The sequence below is a fragment of the Indicator indicator genome, chromosome 26 (genome assembly GCF_027791375.1).
Source record: "Indicator indicator isolate 239-I01 chromosome 26, UM_Iind_1.1, whole genome shotgun sequence".
Classification (NCBI taxonomy): Eukaryota; Metazoa; Chordata; class Aves; order Piciformes; family Indicatoridae; genus Indicator; species Indicator indicator.
Window position 1 is genome coordinate 385,278 of NC_072035.1, and position 20,886 is coordinate 406,163.

A 20,886-nucleotide genomic window follows, 5' to 3' on the forward strand; every position below is an offset into this window, starting at 1 on the left:
ATGGGGACACAGGGACTGGGGTTAACTTTCCTGATTTTGCCTCTCGTCGTGCGAGCGGCCACAGCAGGTGAGATGAGATGATGATGAGATGCTCCATTTGCACATATTCCTGGGTTGGCTGGGGTGGCTGGAGGGGATGGTGGCAAGAGGACAGGGGGTCGTGGAGCTGGGGTGTGCCTGTGCCAGTCCCATTCATTCCCTTCGTGTCAGTCCCATTTATTCCCTTTGTGTCGTTGGGTTGATGCAGGGCTGGCATGCTGGAAGTAGGAACAGGGGGACCTGGTCTGGCTTAGGAACGGACTCCTGTCCTCCCACCACCCTCCTCCCCACTAGTTGACGTCCCCCTGTGCTGCCAGGCTCAGGGGATCCCAGGCTGCCCAGGACGATCTATGCTAGCAGGAGAGGTCTGGGCCAGAATCCCCTTGAGGAGTTTGGGTTGTGGGCTTCAGCCCACCTGCCCTACTGGGGATGAAATGTCACTGTGCTGGGACCTAGGCACTGGGGAGCTCACTTGCGTTTGTGCCAGGCTGGCAGCAGCAGGCACTAACTGGCTCCTGCCAGAGGATGCTTGAGGTCAGGTGAGGGGTGGTGAGGGTAGATCCAAGGTAGGTCCAGGAGCCAGGCTTCCCCCTGGACCGGGAGGAGAGCCTGAGGTCCCTGACTGGGAAACCCTCTGAGTCCTGAGGTCCTTGACCCGGGGACTCTCTGAGTCCTGCACCATCCTGCTCCCAGTTCTCTTCTGGGGCTGGTGTCTCCTATGCCACCATAATGAGGATTTGGAAGTGGTGCTGCAGGCTGGGGCCACGAGTAGCACAGGTGGAGGCAGGCTGGGCTGCCTGAGTCCTGCCAGTCTGGGTGGCTGGCACGAGAGCAGGGCTCAGCTTGCCTGCAGCCAGTCTGCTGGCACAGCCCCTTGGCCATCCGTGGAGACCACTTGTGTAGGCTGGCCCTGGCCAGCGCTGAGCTGCTCTGTGCCTCCTGGCAGGAGCAGTCCAGGGAGCTGAGGAGGGAAGGGATGTGTTCCCCTGGCTCCCATCACAGAGCTGATGGTCCTGGGTGGATGTGCAGACAGCAGCAGTGGGGCTCTGGTTTCCTTGGCATCCCCTCAGCATCCTCTCAGCATGCCTGCACCTGCTGCACTGGCACCAGACATCATGCACAGAGTCCCCACAGCCACCTAAGTGCAGGCAGCAGTGCTGCTGGGAGCTCAGCAGCTTCAGCTGAGGTGGCTCTGAGTGATAGGGTGAGTGTCGTCCCCACAACGTGGGCACTGCCCACTGCCAGCCCTGCCTGCTGCATCCCCAGCAGCCGCCTGCTACTGCCAGCCCACCTGCGGGGAGCCGTGAGAGGCACCGGGGAGGGCTGCAGCAGCCTCCCCCTGCCTTAGCTCACTGCTCAGCCGGGGCTGGCGGAGGGTAGGGCATCTGGTGTGGTGTGAGGAGCTGCCGTGGCTGCCCAGGATGATTAGGAGGCAGGGGTGGCCCTGCAGCATCCAGGGAAGGACCCCGACGAGCAGCGAGGTTGGGCTGCCTGGCAGCGGTGCTGAGGGAGGTTTCCTTGCTGAGCGGCCGGGGGAGGCAGGGAGAGTGCGAGAACACCAGTGCCAAGAATAACTGGCATGAATATGAGTGCTGGCAGGACCCCTGGCTGTGTTCAGGGGTGCCCTGGCTGCCGGGGGTGGGTTTGGGGGACGGGTGTGTGCCCGTCTCCATCAGCTGTGCTGAGCTCTCCTCTCTCCCGCAGGGCAGTGGTGTTACGACTCGCAGGACCCCAGCTGCGGTGAGTGGTGCCTGGTGTGGGCCTTGGGCGTCGGGCTGTGAGGGGCTCCACCCCTGTGCCACCCCACGGTGCCCAGCTGAGGGGTGATCCTCAGCAGCATCAGCAGGGCTGCAGTGGCTCAGTGAAGAGTGAATTCACCTGCACCACCCCAAGGTGGGAATAGTTGGCTGAGCCTCGCTTCCAGGCTGGGCACAAGCGCCTGAGCCCCTTGGAGAGCTTCAGCCCTGGCTCCCCGCCCCAGCCAGGCCCAGGCGCAGCCCTGTCCCCCTGCCCTGTCCCCCTCTTTTCACCTGGAGCAAATGAAATGTGCCGTTAGCAACCCCAGCCAGGCACAGGCTCCGAGGAGGCCGTGGGGCACAGGAGGGACAGCTCCATTTGGGCAGGCAAAAGGGGAAGGGAAGCATGGCTGGGGGCACTTTGTCTTGAAGCATGTAAATGGCTTGTAAAAGGTTAATTAAGGATCAACGAGCATTTAATCAGCCGTCACGGGCCAGCTGGTTTATAGCTCTTGGGTTTACATGCCCCGTTCCCAGATGCCATGGCACACAGGCCGTGGTTGGCAAGCTGTGCTCCACTCCTCCGTGCTGGAGCAGCGCTGGGCGATCCCAGCGAGTTAACGTCAGCGGCCCGGCGGCGAGGGCAGCCTTCAGCAGCGGAGCAGGGCCGGTGGGAAGCGGCTCCGGGCAGCGCCGAGCCGGCCGTGTGCTCACAGCAGTGCCCCGGGCGATGGTTCTTTAATGAAGGCACCGAATAATTGCTGGGGTCACCCAGCGGCACCATACCAGGGAGCTGGTGGGACAGGCTGGCAATTCCCAGATTTCCCAGGCAAAAAGCTGCCTGGAGTTCTGAGAGGAGAAGAGAAGGAGACGAGGCTGCGCACGGAAGGGTAGGAAGTGGTGAGCAGTCTGTGGGTTTGGCTGCCCAAGAGGAAGAGAAGAAAACGTGAGAGCTGACCCATGGGGTGCTGCTGGGGGCACAGCCCCTCCAGCCCCTCATCGCAGGAGATACAGAGAGTACTGGTGTGGGGGTCAGACAAAGGCTGCCCAGCCATCTCCTGTGCCAGAGCAGAGCCAGGAGTGTCCATGCAGGGATGCCCTGTGCTCCCCTGGGACTGGCGGTGCCCAGGGTGGCCAGGGCTGGAGACGTCAGGAGACCTCCCGTTCCCTGACTGGAACCGCAGCACAGCCACTGGCAGTGCCCAGTGCGAACACCTCCACCCTGGCACCTGCAGCCTGGGCTGCCCTGTGGTTGCTGGGTGAAGGGTTGGGTATCACTACAGCCACACTGGAGCAGTGACCAGCAGGGTGGCAGGCTGCAGCCCACAGCTGTGGACCACGATGCATTCTGCAAGAGGAGATGATGCCAGGGTGATGCATGTGTGAGGTGTGTGGTCTGGCCATGGTGGCAGCCGCAGGGCTCTGCTCACCACCCCCAGGCAGCGCTGTGGATCTGCCGTGGGTCCTGCTGGCTGCCAGTGCTGCTCTGTCCTAGCTCCTGCCACAGTGATGCCCCACCCGAGGATGGGCATCCTGTTGTCATGCAGAACCCCACGTGGCATTTGCCCCAGGATGTGCTGCCACCTGCCACCACTGGATAAAACCAGCCTGGCGAGGCTGAAATGGGATAACCCCAAACCTCGTGGTTTCTGAAAGGGCTCCAAGCCCTCTGCCCCCTTCTTGGTGGCTGCACTCTGTCCTTCCCCTGCAGGGGTGGTTTGTTCCCTCTGTGTAGAGCAACCCCCAGCCCAGTCCTGGCAGGAACCCCAGTCCAGGGGCTGTGGCATGGGATGGTGGCCAGTACAGCCCCTCAGTGGGGGCTGCTGGGCAGAAGGGGCTGGGAGAAAAGCCTGCTGCTGGGCTAAATATAGCCCCCACCCCCACCAGAGAATCCTGCTGAGCTAGAGCTGAAGCTGTAGTAAGCCCCCACTCATCACCAGAGAGCAAGGCTGGCTGGGCAGGAGGGCACAGATGCAGGCCAGCATGACTGGGACAGCAGGACTGGCAGGGGACACAGCTACATTCAAGATGGCCTCATGGCCCCCTGCCAAGGGGTGGCAAGCAGCTTGGTGGTTAAGAGCAGTGCCCCTGCTCCTCCTCTGCAGGCCCCAGCCACTGGAAGGAGCTCCAAGCTGCGTGTGGTGGTGAGAAGCAGTCCCCGGTGAACATCGACCGGCACTGGCTGCAGCGGGACAGTGGCCTGGGGGACATCCTCTTTGAGGGCTATGACCTGGCACCCCCTGGCAAGTGGAGGCTGACAAACGATGGGCACACAGGTGTGTGCTGTGGCTGGGCACTCACCCATGGCTTGACTCCTCAGACACTGCCCCGGCTGGGGCTCAGCTCTGCCGCCGTCCCTGGGTCTTCTCTGCCCTCCAGCTGCACCCACCCCGTGGGTTTGTGCTAACGCTGGGGTGAAGCCTGGGGAGGATGAGCCCAGGTGTGCAAGGGCAGTGTGCAAGGCCTCTTCCTCACCCTGTCCCACTGCCCTGCAGTGATGCTAAGCCTAGTGAGTGAGTTGGCCTCGGAGCGCATCACCGTCAGCGGCGGGGGCCTCCCCGGCAGGTACCGAGCGCTGCAGCTCCATTTCCACTGGGGCAGCCCAGTCGGGAACGGCTCTGAGCACACTCTGGATGGACACCAACTCCCCATGGAGGTAGGTGAGAGAAAGCACCCGCTTTGCTCCCGGGGTTTCCCGGGTCCTCGGTGAGATGGGAAGGTGTGGTCCTGTTGTGTCCCCTGCAGCAGGCTGCCCGAGCTCCGGTGCTGCGCCGGCGAGCTCCACCGTGCTCCCGGTCACCGCAGCCTGCTGCTGACGGTGGGACGCAGCCAGCCGTTGCTCGGGGCAGCCACGTGCTCAAACAGTGACTGACAGGAGGCTCAAGGTTGTTCTGCTCTGTGCGTGGGTCAAGCTGCCTCGTCGGAGGCACTCAGCGGGGCCTTGAAGGCTCTACGCCCCGCCGGGGCCGCCGGCGGAACCGGCGAATGCGAGCAAGAGCGCGTGGAGCCTGCTGTGCCGAGCGCCTCGGGAGCCTTCTGGGTGAGAGAGGCTCCGAGCCTCTCAAATATTAATGACCTGCCAGTGGAGAGCAGAACTGATGTACTGCGGCTGGCAGGCGCCCCGGCACCACTGCCCCCCTTTGCCCAGCCCCTTCCAAAGGCGCCTGCTTCACTGGGAGGCTTCGATCTTCCCAGCGGCCGCCCTGTGGCAGCACCCATGGCACTGAGAGGGTTTTCCTGGGAAGTCCTTGGCTCAATGTCTGGCTGCATGTCCCCAGGCTGGACAGGGAGAGCCATGGGCATGCATCTCACTGCTAAGGGGTCGGTCAGAGACAACTGCCGATGCTTGGCCCCTCTTGTGCTTTCCACAGCTGCACATCGTCCACGTGAATGTCAAGTACCAGACGCTGGCAGAGGCCAAAGGGCATGCCAACGGGCTGGCTGTCCTGGGCTGCTTCTTCCAGGTGGGTCTGTGAGGGCTCGTGCTGCCTATGGATGGGAACCCTCCCTTCCTTTGCAGGGAACAGGGTGCTCATGGTGCAGCTTGGAGAGGGTCCATATGGCCACCCCAGGGGAGGGAGGCAGGGTGGAGAGATTGGGTCAGTGCCGGAAGGTGCTGAGGAGCCTCAGCAGTGAAAGGCGCCACGACTCCATCACTTGCTTCATGTAAGGGGGTCCTGGCAGGGAGCTTACCCATCCCCACCACTGCCCTGCAGCAACATGGAGCTGGGGCCAGCTCTGCCGGCGGATGCTCAGAGGTGCAAGATGCCCCTGTTCGACTCTGTTCCAGCTGCTTACTCTCACCCCCTGCAGGTCTCTGAAGCCCCTAATGCCAATTACAACACCATCGTGGCGGGGCTGAGGAACGTCTCCAACGCTGGTGAGTCACCTCCTCACCGAGGCAGGGACAGACAGGGTAGAGACCTTGGTGTGGGAGGGAAGGGATGCGGCCCGACAGGGTGGGCTGAGGGGGATCTGCTAGCCTGTGGGGCCGTCGGACTGCAGGGAAACTGACGGGGGCGGCCCTGCCATCCGCTCGGCGTCTCTGGCTGAATGCTCCCGTCCCACCCTGCAGGGCAGTCCGTGGATTTGGCCTCCACCTTCCGCCTGCACACCCTGCTGCCCAGCCAGCTCTCCGGGTACTACCGCTACCAGGGGTCCCTCACCACCCCCGACTGCAGCCAGGCTGTCATCTGGACCATCTTCGAGGAGCCGGTGGAGATCGGACGGGAGCAGGTACTGCGTGCACAGCCCCAAGCATCCTAAGGGCTGCACCCCCTGGGTGGCCAAACAGCAGCCCCTCTGCTCGTGCTTCACCTGGCCCTGAAGCGGGGAAGGTTCTCCCTGTGCTCCTGGCACACCTGGCCGTTAATGGAGCTGTGGCCACCTGTCAGTGGGGAGCAATCCCGTAGTGCTGTGCTGCCCAGCCCTGCTATTGATGAAGGGAAATGGAAGTGAACACAGTGGAGCTCATAAGAGGCTCCCAGGAGGTGGGTGGATGTATGGACGGAGTTCTCCTCTGCTGCCCAAGCATCTTAGCAGATGTATTTCCTTGAGGGTGTCATGGGCCAGCTGCTCTGTAAGTGCTGGGCACAGGCAGTGGCAGCCGATTAACTCCTCTCAGACTCCAAAGCTGATCCTGGCAGGACCCTGCTTCAGCGCTCACCCTCTGGGTCTGGGTTCAGGAGAGCGGCGAGGGGCAGTGAGGGGACAACCACCTGGCACTGGGTCGCGTTGCGGGGTTCTGTGCCGCGTGGGGCAGCACGGAAGGGGACTCGCAAGCGGGTGGGGAGCTCAGGGTGCCTGGCGAAGCGGCTGCCCACCCCTGCCTCTCCCCCTGCCTAGCTGCGGGCGTTCGTCAGCACCCTGCACTTCCCGGCCGACGGCCCCCGGCTCCTGACAATGACCAACAACTTCCGCCCACCGCAGCCCCTCGGCGGCAGGAAGGTCTTCGCCTCCCGGGCAGCCACGGCCAGCGGCGGACCCCCGAGCCGCGACTGCTGCCAGCTCCTCTTCCCCCTGCTCCTCCTGGCCCTGCTTGACCCCTTCTCACCACACCCATAGGCTCTGCTCCAGCCTCTCAACAGCCTCCACGTAAGCGCTGCCCTGCTGTGCTGACGGTGGGGAGGCGACACACCTGGTGCATGGGAAATGGGGGAAGAAAAGGTAAAAAAGCACCTCGGGACCTCAGCTGGGTGAAGGTTTTGCAAACCTGGCTCTGTGCAGGGCTGAGTCTTTGCAAGCCTGCAGCCTCCCTGTGCTGCTCCAGTAGCCAGCGGTGGGAGCCATCAGGACGGAATGCTGGAAGGGCGGCAATAAAGCTGAGGTCCTAGCGGGTGGCTGTGGGTCGCTGCCTCTGATTCTGTTTCCCTTTGGCATTGCTGGGGCAGGGTGTGTGGCGTGGGGATGTGGGATGGTGTCTGGGTGGCACTCACGGGTACTGGCCCGGGGCATGCCTATGCAGGTGGACATGAGACCCCTCTGCTGTGCAATGGATGCCCCGGGCTCTGCAACATGGCTTAGTTTCCTGGCAGTCCCTGTGCTTGCAGGCATTGCCCTGCTGCTGTCCAGGGGCTGGCTGATAGAGGGACAGTCCTGCTGCCAGGGTCACAGCGCCCCTCAGTGTCCTGGGGCGGCTTGCAGGAGCCGATGGCTCTTGCCGTGGAACGAATTTCAGGCTGGCAGAAATCACTGCAGCTGCCACTGCTTCTCCTGCGCTGCCCAGCAGGGCAGGGGCAGAAGCAGTGCCAGGGGAATTGAAGTGGTTTCTAATTAACGTGCTGAGCTCCAGGCATGTTCCTGGCTCCTGAATTATGGCTGTCAGAGCTCCCCCAGGTCATTACCTGGGAGCAGAGCTGGTTGAGGTTTTCAGCATTTCTGGAGCCCACTGCCAGTGCAGGGCTCCAGCCTGGCCCCAAGTCCAAGGGCTGGCTGTGGCACGGGGCTCAGGCTCCCTGTGAAGCCCACAGTATGGAAGAGGCTCAGCTGAAGGCCCCGTGGCCCCCCTGACAGGGAGCTTTCAGGCCCCTGCGAATGCTGGGGCTCCATAACCCCTAGATCTCAGCTCTGGGTTCTCGGAGCAGGGCAGGGCAGAGCTGGGGCCGGTGCCGGTGCCCTGGGTGCTGCTGGGGGCACCCCGGGGGTGCGCTGGTGGGAGCCAGCACCCAACTCAGCACCTCAGCGGCCTCGGCTGGAAGTGGCAGCCTTGCCCGGGGCACGGGGGCTGACCGGCTGGTACGGAGCCCATTATTGCGGGTAACAGCCCTGGCCCGGGAGCGCCGGCAGCCCTGGGACCTTGTCCTCCCCGTGTTCTCTTCCCGTGTCCCCTCCTCGTGTTCCCTCCCCGTGTCCTCTCCCGGGTCCCCCTGCAGCGCACGCCCGCGGCCCAGGCGCCGCGCGGGCCGGCAGGGAGCAGCGGCGGCCGCCAGGGGGCGACAGCGTCCCGGCTGCGGACACTCGGACCCGCGCGTCTCCTCTGCCACTGTCACCCATGTCGCCGCTGTCCTCCCGTGTCCCCTGATCCCACTGCCACCTGTGTCCCCCTGTGTCGTCTCATGGTCCTCCTGTGTCCCCTATGCTGCTGTCCTCCATGTCTTCCCGTGTCCTCCTGTCTCTTGTTGTGTCCTCCCGTGCGCCGCTGTGTCCCCTGTGTCACTGTCACTGCTCTTCCTCCCTTGCCCTGCTGCTGTGGATGCAGCCCAGGATACAGTTTTCCCTCTGTGTTGATGGTGCAGACTGCTGACTTCTGCCCAGCTTTTGATCACCTAAGCCTGCTGGCCTGGCCCAGCTTGAGGCCATTCCCTCTGTCGTGTTGTTAGTTACCTGTGAGGACAGACCAGGGCCTACCTCTGAGCAGCTTCCTCTCAGGGGGCTGGAGAGAGCAAGGAGGTCTGTGCCCCCCTGTGCCCCACTCAGCCACAAGCACCAGGGCGTTATGAGGATGCCATTGGAAGCTGTGCCAAGGGCCTTATGGGAGTCCAGCTAAACAGCATCACAGCCTTACCCTCACCCACCTGGCAGGCTCCCTGGCACAGAAGGAGATCAGGCTGGTCAGGTAGGAGCTGCCCCTCACATACCCATGCTGGCTGGGCCTGATCCCCTGGCTGTCCTGACTGGGGTCAGGATTCATAGCAGGATTCATAGTGGGGTTTGGACCTGCTTTGGAGAAGGAGGAGGATCCTGGCCTGGATCACAACCAGTGTGGCCAGCAGGAGCAGGGCAGTGATGGTGCCCCTGCCCTGGGCACTGCTGAGGCCACAGTTTGAGCACTGAGATCAGTTCTGGGCACCACAGGACAGGAAAGACATTGAGGGGTTGCGGGGTGTCCAGAGGAGAGCAATGAGGCTGGGGAGGGGTTTGGAGGAGCAGCTGAGGGAGCTGGGGGTGTTCAGTCTGGAGAAGAGGAGGCTGAGGGGAGGCCTCACTGCTCTCTACAGCTCCCTGAGACTTGGTCTCTCCTCCCAAGTCCCCAGCAACAGGAGGAGAGGAAATGAGCTGAAGCTGTGCCAGGGGAGTGTTAGGTTGGAGATGAGGAACAATTTCTTTCCTGACAGTTGGTGAGAGGTTGGCACAGGTTGCCCAGGGAGGTGGTGGAGTCCCCAAGCCTGGAGCTGTTCCAGAAGCTGCAGCTGTGGAGCTGCAGGATAGAGTTTAGTGACCATGGCAGCCAGGTTATGGTTGGACTCCATGATCTTAAAGGTCTTCTCCAACCTTAATGGCTCAGTGATTCTAAGGCAGAAATGCTGCTGTCCCACCCTGCCTTTGTAAAGCACAAAACACAAACCACCTCAGAACTGCAGTCAGGTTTATTTGATGTTTCTGGCAGTCACAAACATTTGGTGGTTCTGGTTGTGTTGGAGCTAAGCTCTAGAGGCAGTTTAGGTGGTTCTTCAGGAACCAAGAATGGTTCAAACCAGCTGCCACCACTGCAGTAGGTTCTTGCTCTTCCCTGTTTGGCCAGGACTGGGACAGGCTGGGAGCTGAGTCTGGCAGTGCTCAGCACACAGCACTTGGGTTTGGGGTTGGACGGGGAGCTGCTGGGATTTAGAATGTGCTGTGGTTTCACATGGACCATTGGTAAAGCTGCCCTGCATCTTCCCAGCAGGCAAAGGTGATCCTGGCTAGGCTCCTGCCACCATCCACCCTGAGAAACCAGCACCCTGTCCTCCTGCTAATGAAGTGCAGCAGCAACAGCGTCTTTAGAGTGCTCATCCTCTTGGCCCGTGCCTTGCTTCTCTGCACCACTCACACCTTGCTAAGGGTCTCCTTCTGCTCCACAAGCTCTGCATTGGGGCTGACCCAAGTGCCACCCAGCTTGGTGGAAAGTCTCCACCTGGCTCATGGCAATTCTGAACAATCCCTTGGACATTAAAATGCTCCAAAGAATAGGTGAGGAGAGTCCAAACCTATTCAGGAGTTTGGAAACCTGCCTCAGAAGTCTTTTCCAGGTTTCAGATCTCATCCCTCAAATGCCCCTCCATGAGGAAGGGGCAGAGGGAGTGATCCTCAGGCCCTCAGCACCCCCAACCCTCCACTTCATCCCACAGCAGGGACCTTCAAGGCCATGGGCCCCCCAGCTGCCAGAAGAACCATACCTGGTGCTTTGCTCAGACATCACCCTGACCTTCACTGAGCTCATTCCACATTCCTAAGGGTGCTGCCACTGGCAGGAAGAGGTCCCACAGCAACCATAGCCCACCCCTGCATGGGCAACCAAAGAAGCAGTTTCAGGAGGGACAGAGGACGAGGCAGCAGCTCAGGAGAGACACCACCAGCCCCAGAGTATTTACCCCTCTGGGACACAACTCATTGTGAGTGGTGTGGAGCCCATTGAGATGGATCCACTCCAAGATGAGAAGCAGCACATGCAGGTGGATCCACCTAAAGACGAGGAAGATCTCATGCAGGTGGATCCACCTGAAGATGAGGAGGCTCCCATGCAGGTGGATCCACTTGAAGATGAGGAGGAACCAAAGGATGTGTGTCCACCTGAAGATAAAATGAAGCCAATGCAGCTGGATCCACCTGAAGATAAGGAGGAACCAATGGATGTGGATCCACTTGAAGATAAAAGGGAATGCATGCAGATGGATCTACCTGAAATTAAGGAGGAAGTGAGGGAGATGGATCCTTGTGAAGGAGGATCCCATGCAGGTGGATCCACCTGAAGATGAGGAGGATTCCATGCATCTCCTGAAAATGAGGAACCAATGGATGTGGATCCACCTGAAGATAAAGTGGAGCCCATGCAGACAGATCCACCTGAAAATACAGGGGGTCAGAGGGAGATGAATCCTTGTGAAGAAGGATCCCATGCAGGTAGATCCACCTAGAGATAAGGAGGAACCAGTGGATGTAGATCCACCTGAAGATAAAATGGAGCCTGTGTACATAGATCCACCTGAAAATAAGAAGGAAGAGTTGGAGATGGATCCTTGTGAAGAAGGATCCCATGCAGATAGATCCACCTGAAGATAAGGAGGAACCAATGGATGCAGATCCACCTGCAGGATGGCTACCCCTACCACCATGTGCCCTGCCATTGGCACGGTCACCACAGCTGACAGCAGCTGTGTGGCCTGTCCCTGTGCCTGTCTAGTGGAGCTGGTGGTGTAGAGCCCATGCAAGTGGATCCACCAAGAGATGAGGGGGATCCCATGCAGGTTAGCCCACCTGTTGATCAGGTGAGACCAATGCAGGCAGATCCACCTGAAGATAAGGAGACCATGCAGCTCGATCCACTTGAAGATCAGAAGTCCATGCAGGTGGATCCACCTGAGGATGAGAAGTCCATGCAGGTGGATCCACCTGAGGATGAGATGTCCATGCAGGTGGATCCACCTGAGGATGAGAAGTCCATGCAGGTGGATCCACCTGAGAATGAGAAGTCTATGCAGCTGAGGATAAGGATGAGACCATACTGGTCGATTCCATAACATAAGGAGCATGGACAGGGACCCACATGAAGATAAGGATGAACTAACGGATGTAGATTCACATCCAGGTGAATCAACCTGAAGATGACGAGGAGCCGATGCAGATGGATCCACTCAAAGGCAGACTGAGCCGCGGGGTCTCTGGGGCCGGCAGCAGCAGCACCCCGCGGGCTGATTCCTCTCCCCAGCGCCAGCCCCGGCCGGGCCGTGAGCACGGAGCCGGAGACTGGGAGAGCAGCAGCAGTGCCGCCCACGGCCCCGGGCTCTAACGCATACAAGGGCTGGCTCCTCGAGTGCACCCGAAAGGTTAGCAGAACCTCAGTGCTCAGCTACCACAGGTACCCAGATGGGGAAGGGGGAAAAGGGTCTGGTACCGAGGGCTGCTTGGCCCAGCCCGGGTGCTAGGCCTGTGCCACCCCCAGCAGCAGGATCGCTGCAGCTGGCACACCTGGGTGGCCGGCTGCTGGCTTACCTGTTCCATCTCCCTGACATAAACAATTGGTTTGGTAATGGCCATGGGTCCTTGTGAGTCCTTCCTTCCCACCTCCCCCCCTCTCCCTGACCACCACACCTCCTGAGGGGAAGTCATCTCCTTTGCACCAAGCCCCAAGAAAATGGGGTGGCACAACACAGCTTTGCCAGGAAAAGCCCCTCAGAGGGCCACCAAGGTCCCCCAGGGCCTGGAGGTTTGATTATATTCCAATATTGGTTTGTATCTGTTTAATTTTTCTGTTCCAATTTCCATTAAAGCTTGTTCAGTTTCTTTCCCAACCACCAGGCTCTCTCCCTTAGTCCCTTTCTGGGGGGCAGATGGGTGTCTGCCTTCCTCAGCTGGGCTTGAGTAGCACTGAAATGCAGGGATAGATGTCTTGAGGGGAAAAGCAAGGAAATGCCAAAAAGAAAACAGTGCCATCAAGTTTTAGAGAGGAGCCTGGAGGCTGTCACTCAGGGGTGACCTGTGCTGGCCACCCTGGGGGTTATCCTTCTGGGAAGATGCTGTGAGACAAGGACTGGTTTAAAACCAAGTGAAAGCTTCTGGATTTGGTTCAGGTGCTCCCACGCAACACTTGAGCTGTTGTTTGAACACTGCCTGGAGATCCTGGCTCTGGCAGCTGTGAAATGTGCTACCCAGCCAAGACCCAACACAGGCTGCTGCAGGCATCTGCTCCAGCTCTCAGCGGTCTGACCTGCAGCTGCCCTGTCCTACAGGCACTTTGGGCTCTCCTGAATGTGTCTGGTCCCCACAGCATCCTGGGGCAGTGAGGCTCAGCATTTATTAATGCAAGCTGCTGGAGGCCTGGAGCAGGCTGCCCAGAGACGTTGTGGTCTTCTTCTCTGGGGAACTTCCAACCCCCTGGGCATTGTGCTCCTGGGCAAGCTGCTGTGGGTGCCCTGCTGGAGCAGGGGGTTGGACTGGATGATCTCCAGAGGCCCCTTCCAACCCCTCCACGCTGGCGTTCGGTGATTCTTCCCCAAGCGCTCTCCGGGAGATTTTCCTCTCCCGCTGCTGCTTCTATCGCTGCCCGCGGCTGCCTGCAGGGGGCGCTGCGTGTCTCGGTTGATGGCGTCCTGGCGTTTCGCAGCCCCTTGGGGCTCTGCCTCCTTGAATACTGCAGCGTGGTCTGAATGTCCGTAATATCAGCCCGCCCGAGGAGTGTCAAGAGGCAGTGTCCTCAGACGGCACTCAGTACAGCATTACTCTTCCGTGAGCTCTCCTCAGCTTGGCCCCACGGCAAAGGCCCCGCACGTCACACCCAGCAGCTGCCGTGGATGGGTCTGCGGCCGTTCCCTTATGTGTCTGTCCGGCGGGCAGCTGGCAGGTCCCGCAGGGCTCCTGGGCACCGACTCACTGACGCACTCCCCCTGCTTAACTTTTGCTCCTTTGCGACTGAGCAGGGCCTGATCTCAGCGGGTATAAAGTTTATTTTCTGTCTTGTTTTTAGGCCTCTCCGGAATGCATTGCGGGGCGCCCGGAGGGAACGCTGCTGCGAGCGCACGCTGTTGCGAGCGCACGCTGCTCAGGAAGCCGTCAGGAGAACACAGCGAAACCCTCCCGTCTCCACAAGAGCGCATTCGCCCTTCCTACCTTCCCCTCCCTGGCTCCACCACCAAGATGGCAACCGCCCCTTCCACGGCAGCTCGCCGCTCTGGCACATCTTATTGGACAGCGGCACTGCCCATCAAGTGAACGACGACACTGAGAGGTAGGTGCCGCAGGGGGTGGGAATGAGCCGATCGCCATTGGCTGACGGGGAGGGCCCGCCCCCGCTTCGGGTTGCCTAGCAACAGCAGGACTCTGGCAGCGGCGAGTGCGGCAAGGATTGGTACCAGGATCGGGACCGGGACAGGATGCGCTGGGGAACTGGAGGCAGCCCGAGACCCACAGCCCCCGGAAGCTGATCCCTGAGATACTCGTGACCCTCCGAGAGCCTCCCTGGACCGCTGTACCCCAGGCCCGTATCTCTCCTCAGAACCTCATATTGATCCTCCGATCCCGGGCGCTCTCGAGCCTCCTTCCCGTCACCCGGCGGGGTCCGCCCCTAGTCTCTGGCTCTTTCCCGGGGGATTCCTGAGTTCCCCTGGAACCCCGCTGTCCACAGCCCCACACTTCCTCTCCGTCCCAGCCTCCCACACACATCTGCCCCCTCTTCTCACCCCTGTCCCTGTCAGCGCAGCCCCCGTGGCCACCCAGATCCTGTCTCCCACCTCATCCCTCTGGCAGCGCCAGGGGTGGAGGGATGGAGGTTTGCGTTTCACAGTGGGAACTCTTCCCTCCTTCAGGGTGGCCCCAGGGAGCTGCAAGCTCCTCTGCACAGACCTCCAGGGCTGCAGAGCTGCTGCTTAGAAGGAGTTGGGAGCTTTCTTCCCACCACTCTTCAAAGTCAGGTGTCCATTACTCTGCTCCTTTCCCACAAGTCTTCCATAGCCTCTCTGGGGTGGAGATCAGTTTTGACGTACAACCCCATGTGCTGATCCTGTGCTCAGAACCAGGGGCAGCTCCAGTGTAATCTGAAATTCCCATTGTTCCCCTAATGCTGTCACCACATTTTTTCTGTTTAGAGACAAAATCCAAGAAGGAAGAGTATGTGGCAGGATGTCCGAGTCTCACTTTGTGTAAGAGTTCCTAGACCTTTAAAGCACTCAACTCACAACTGAAGCCATGGCAACAGAGGATCCAGCTGCACTCCAAGTATCATCTCAGGATGTGGAGCAAATGAAAAAGCCCTTGGTGAAGGGCATGGCAACTCCAGAGAAGGAAACAGCCGTGTCAGATGACACAAAGATGCTAGATTTGTGTCGTTTACAACCTGATAGCATAGAGACAGACAAAATCATAACTGTCTTGGATGAGACCATGGCCAGGCTGGAGATGAGCAGCTTGATCCCGCATATTATTGGCTCTCTGGACAGGTTTGCTGATATGCTGGGACCTGAGATCACAAACTGCCTGATCCAGTACCAGAAGCTTTCCATTGAAATGGAGCACCTGCTTGGTAGCCCTGAAGAAGAGGCCAGCATGGGAAGTGAGGTGCAACAGGGCTGGCTCTGTCAGCTGGAGGAATGTCTCTCACGTTCTGTTCGAGATGTCCTGAGGCTCATACTGGCCAACCCTTCACTGTGCCAGGCTCTGAAGCAGGAAACTTGGGCAAGGAAGTTACCAGCTGAAGGCTTTCTTAAAGGCTTTGGGGAGTTCAGGAACTTCATGATCGAAAGACTCCTGACTCATCCTGTGGAAGAGGAAGAAAAGATTCAGCTCATGGAAGACATCTCCCTCCAGATAAAGGAAAGCACTGAAGCAATCACAGCTCTCCAGGCAGATCTGGCAGCAGTGAGCCAGGCTGGAGAGAAGGAGGTATGTAGGAATGTTTTTCCAACAAAGAGTTACAGAATCAAAACTCTGGTAAGCTAAAAACTCAGCCCTTCCTTGCAGTTAGCTCCTAAACAGGAAGTTCCAGAAATGATTTCTAAACCAGATCCTAAATTTAAAGGCACTGTTTTCATCATAAAATACCATGAAAAATGATTATTGCATGTTAGACTAAAAGAAAGAAAATAAAAACCAATTTGAATTTGGCATGTTTTGGGCCAACTTGAGTGACACAAGTGGCTGAGTTTAAAGAGGAGCTGGAGGACAGGCACAAACTGCTGCAATGGTGCTTTGGCAGGTCTGCAGTGCCAGCTGCCAGCTCCAGACTTGGGTCAGTGCTGATGAAATGATGAAAAGTCATCCCAGGGAGAGATTGCTCTGATTAAAATCCATTTTTAATGTCTTGCTTTGCCTTCACTCTTGCTTAAAACCAACATTGCTGTAACCTCCAACTCCCTAACACGAGTTGCTTGAGAGCAGTGTGTGATGACAGACTGCTGGAAGTGGACTGGGGCTGTTCAGGCTGGAGAAGAGAAATTCTTTGCAGTGAGAGTGGGGAGACACTGGCACAGGTTGCCCAGGGAGGCTGTGGCTGTTCCCTCCCTGGAGGTGTTCAAGGCCAGGCTGGATGAGGCCTTGAGCTGGATGGGCCTGTGGGAGGTGTCCCTGCCCATGGCAGGGGGTTGGAACTGGATGATCTTGAAGGTCCCCTCCAACCCAACCCATTCTATGGATCTCTGATGATATGAACTCTTCATGATTCAGTGGAGGCAGCTGAGGCGCCAATAAGCAAAGGGGCACTTTCCAGGCTTGTTCTGTCAGTCTATGGGCTGTGCCAGCCCAGCCCCTGGGCTCCTGACAAGCCATCCTTTGTTTTATGCTTTTGAAAATGCTTTTCTTTCTCCTTCCTGCAAGAAGGGTCAGAGGGGAAGGTTTTGTCATGTGCTTGCTGTGCTGAATGGTGCTAAGGGAGACAAGGGCCTGCTTTCCCCATCCCTCTGCTCCTTGGAGTTCATGAATCCAGACAGGACCTCATGGGTCCTGGCTCTGGGTCCCCCACAGTCCCTTTAGCTCTTGCTAAGCTAAAGATCCCCTCTGGGGCTGCTCTTCTCCAGGCTCAACAGCCCCAGGGTTCTACCTTTCTTCCTCACACAGATGCTCCAGGCCCCTCTGCATCTTTGTAGTCCACAGATCTAAGAAGAAACTACAAAGATGCTGAGGGGCCTGGAGCATGGGGGCTCCAGGGGCTGTGAGGGGCAAGAGGCTGGGGCCAAACTCTTGGCAGTGGTGCCCAAGACAGGACAAGGGGCAGCGGGCACAAACTGGAACCCAGGATGTTCTGTCTGAAGAACAGGAGAAAGTTTGATGTGAGGGTACTGGAGGCCTGGAGCAGGGGTCCCAGAGAGGTTGTGGAGTCTCCTTGTGTTGAGAGCCTCCAACCCCCCCTGAGCATTGTGGTCCTGGGCAAGCTGCTGTGGGTGCCCTGCTGGAGCAGGGATGTTGATCTGGGTGATCTCCAGATGTCCTTTCCAACCCCCACCATGCTGGGATTTTGTGATCTCTTCCACCTTTGCAGGGGTGCCTTACTTCTCCTGCACCCCTTATGCCTCACTAGAATTTCTCAGTGGTATTTCTTTCTTTTTGGATCTAGATTCACAAGAAGGACCAAGAGATTGAAGACCTCAAAACCAGCATGCAAGATCTGGCCAAAGACTCCAAGGCTGGCATCCAGCAGATCAAGCAGGAAGGAGATAAACAGCATGAAAACGAGCTTCAGTCCTCTCAGGCCAAGTGTGCCAGGCTGCAGGAGGACATTGAGCAGCTGAGAGCACAACTCAGTGCCTTCATCCCAGAGCATCGAGCATCAGAGCTGGATCTCAAGCAGGTAAATGGGAGGAGAGGTCCAGGAGGGATTTCAGCCCTTGTGTAGTGCTGTCAGGTCTGGTGCTGTGAGCAGTCCTGTGGCCCTGCTAGCTCCTGGCAGCGTGCACATGGTGCTTGTCAGCCTGTACCTGCTCTGTCCTCATGCTCTGCTGATTGCAGTGGAAAGCAGCCCTGCAGCGACAGCAGAGAGAGAGCCTGCTGACAGGTCCCCCTCCTGCCTGCTGACCTAGCACTGTGACATGCCCTAGAGAGGTGACAGCACAGTGGGCAAGGCCTGGGTTAAACACAGTGAGCAGAGCAAACATCACACTGGCTTTACACGAAGCCATCTCTCAGAGCTGGTGGCAGCTGCTCTGGGGAACTGAGTCCTTCCCACCCTGGCTGATGCAAGCCAAGGAGTTGAGCTGAATGAGGGAGAAATGGGATTTATCCCTGAGCTGAGCAGACACAGCAGGAGGAAGGAGCAGCAGCAGGCAGGCCTGGGCTGCTGTATTGACAGCTTTGCCCTGAGCTGTGCCCTGGCATGTTGGTGCCACAGGGAATCTAGAGCTGGAAAAAGAGTGTGGGTGTTTTTTTCCCCCTCCATTTGCTCCTGTTGGTTATTTACTCCAGAAAAGCACTGGCTTCCCATGGGCAGGACTACACACACTAGTACTGGGGCAGCTTTCACCCTTGTGTTGGATGATGTAGAGCAAAGGGACAGCAGGGCTGGGCATGCACAAAACATCAGATGCAAGTCAGAGCACAGGACAAAATCCCAGTCCCACCCATTTACCCCTCCTTTAACGCTGTGGGGTTATGAAGCAGCTCTCCTGAGACTGCAGCCCTGCAGGTTTTGTTGGTGAGCTGCTCAGCTCTCTCTATTGCTTAGGCAGACAGATTTTCTGGCCACTGTGGTTTCCTTTCCCCGTCCTCTGCATATTCTCTGCCCCTGTGCGGCCCAAGGTTGCCCTTGTGGTCCTAAATAGCTGAAGTCTTACCTCATGATGGCCCTTAGGATGCCTTGGTGAATCAGTCACACAGAAAACAATGTGGCCCTCGTGATGGTCTCTATCTGATCTTCCTTTTTATGGTTCCTCAGGACACAGATACAGCAGCTTGGGTTAACTGCCTGCACCTGGTTATACTGCAGTACAACCCCTGGTGGAGTGATTTACAGCTAGAAAGATCTCTTTGACGCAAAAGGCACCATCTTCCCGGGCCTTTCTGTCCTGCTTTCATGTTTGGCAGTTCTCTGTTGCTTCAATTTTAGGGTGATTGGCCCAGTTTGGGGATGACTTGCCACATTCCACTGCAAATGCTCACTTCCTGCTGCAGAATGCACCTTTCAGCTGCCTTTCAATCCTGCAGCTCCACGCTGTAAACCAAATAAGGCCCTTCTGGCCTCAGGGAATGTCCCTTGAGAATGCTCAAACCAGGGCAAGCAGAGAAGCGTCAGCTGAAGGAAGCTTGCCACAAGGAGGAGGTGCTCTGCTCAAGTACCCCGGTGCTGGAGCTCAAGGCTGCTATACTGTTTACTAACTCAGGCTACTCTGTATCAGGCTTGAGGGACACGCGGGGAACCTCTCTTGTTTGTGTTTCAGAGGAAGCACAGAGTGGAGATGGAAATAATGAACTGGATGCAGAAATACAAGACAGACATGGCAGAAAAACAGGTATCACTTGGAGGCCCTTTGCTGTCCCATGGGGTGATGGTCCAGCAGATGCAAGAGCAAACTGCAGGAGGTTCAACAAGTCACAAGGCAAGGTCCTGCATCTGGGACAGGCCAGTCCTACACATCCAGAGATGGAGAGGGACTTTTAGCAAAGGCACAGAGTGACAGGCCCAGGGGGAATGGCTTCAGACTGGAAGAAGCTGGATTGAGATGAGACATTAGGAGAAATTCTTCCCCATAAGGGTGATGAGGCACTGGAACAGGTTGTCCAGAGAAGCTGTGGAAGCTGCAACTGTGGAAGTGTTCAAGCTCCTTGAGGAAGGAGGTGTCTCTGCCCATGGCAGGGGGGTGGAACTAGATGATCTTTAAGGTCTGTTCCAACTGGAAGCAGTCTATGATTCTATGATCTTGTGGAATTCCCTGGATACTCTGGGCTCATGTGCCCTGTTTGAGTCCCTGTTTGAATCTCTGTTTGAGTCCCCTAAAGGCTTAGCTCAGCTCCCAGCCATGGTGCTGCCTGGATTTGGGGTGGGTTTGAGTTGCTGAATGTCTTCAGAGTTGCTGTACTGAGTATCTGCTGTCTTGCTAGGCTGAGTACGAGGAGGTTGCTGCTGCCTACAGCGAGGAGAAGGGCCAGCTGTCCCTGCTGATGGAGAAACGTGTGGTGCTTTTCCAGGAGTATTCCCAGATTGAGGAGGAGCGCAGGCTACAGCAGGAGAAGGAGGACGAGGCTTTGGAGGAGTTGAACACCAAGACTCTTGCTGCCACCTGCATCCAGGCCTTCTGGAGAGGATATTTAGTCCGATCCCTCTTCAGCTTTAAAAAGAAGACAAAGAAGGGCAAGGGCAAGGGCAAAGGCAAGAAGGCCGAGAAATAATGTCCCAAATGTCTTCTCTCTCTTCCTGGTAAAGCTGCTGATCCCACTGGGACTGAGATCTACCACACAAAAGCACTGCACTTGAAAGAGCATTTGCCAGTGCTGAGGCTGCTTCTCACCATGGGAGCACCTCAGAGAGGTGCCATGAAGTCATGTCTCACCATTTCAGCTTTGGCTTCGCTACCTCTGCAAGGAGGAGGATGTCTCCTGAGCCAGGAGTGCAGGCTCCTCTCTTGTCTCTGTGGCTTTAGCCTCCTTGCTTTACACTTTGTCCGCCAGGGCCCTGCTCTGTCCTTACTAAAGATGGAAATAAATTAATACCTGGGGTGGGATTAGGCTCTTCCTGTTGGAGTAGTTTACTCTCTGGCTGCTTCTGAGCATAAGATTTGCCCTTAGAGTTGCCTCAAGGTCTGCTAGTGCCAGAGGTATAGGTCCTTGTGGCTGAAGGACTCCCAGGGTCATCTCTTTCTAACAGGAGGAGATGCTCAGCTAGCTTCAGGAGAGCAAAAGGAACTCCATTCAGGACAGTGGGTGGAGTCTGCCTCCTTCTTTTTTCACCCAAGGAACTGCCTAGCCCAGATGCTCAGGCTTGGAGCCAAGTGTGCTCACTGGAGATGCCTCCAGGGGCTGGAGGAGCCCCTTCATTCACTCTCCATCCCCGTGAGAGCCCAGCAAGGCTAGCAGGAGGTCCTGCTTTGGGCTGCCTGTGCTGGCAGGGCTGTCATGAGGCAGCAGGGGTGCAGGTGATGGGTGAGCAGTAATGGGATCAGGGGGGATCAGAGCAGATTAGAGAGATCAGAGAAAGATGATCCCCTGGGCCATGAAGAGAAGGAGCCTTGGTAGACACAGGGGTTCCTGGCAGGGCAGAATCTGTCACAGGTTCCTGTGGTGC

General features: G+C 58.0%; 2 protein-coding genes across 2 annotated transcripts; both read left to right on the forward strand.

Moving 5' to 3' along the window:
* LOC128975835 (carbonic anhydrase 15-like) lies at positions 1-6,839 on the forward strand. The gene is made up of 8 exons (XM_054392891.1): positions 1-67; positions 1,744-1,779; positions 3,881-4,051; positions 4,271-4,431; positions 5,147-5,239; positions 5,589-5,655; positions 5,851-6,011; positions 6,621-6,839. The coding sequence occupies exons 1-8, from the start codon at positions 1-3 to the stop codon at positions 6,837-6,839; spliced, it is 975 nt and encodes a 324-aa protein (XP_054248866.1).
* Positions 6,840-14,870: 8,031 nt separating this feature from the next.
* On the forward strand, positions 14,871-19,994 carry IQCD (IQ motif containing D). Its single transcript, XM_054392880.1, has 4 exons — positions 14,871-15,563; positions 17,230-17,463; positions 19,046-19,117; positions 19,707-19,994. The coding sequence occupies exons 1-4, from the start codon at positions 14,871-14,873 to the stop codon at positions 19,992-19,994; spliced, it is 1,287 nt and encodes a 428-aa protein (XP_054248855.1).
* Positions 19,995-20,886: the final 892 nt, after the last annotated feature.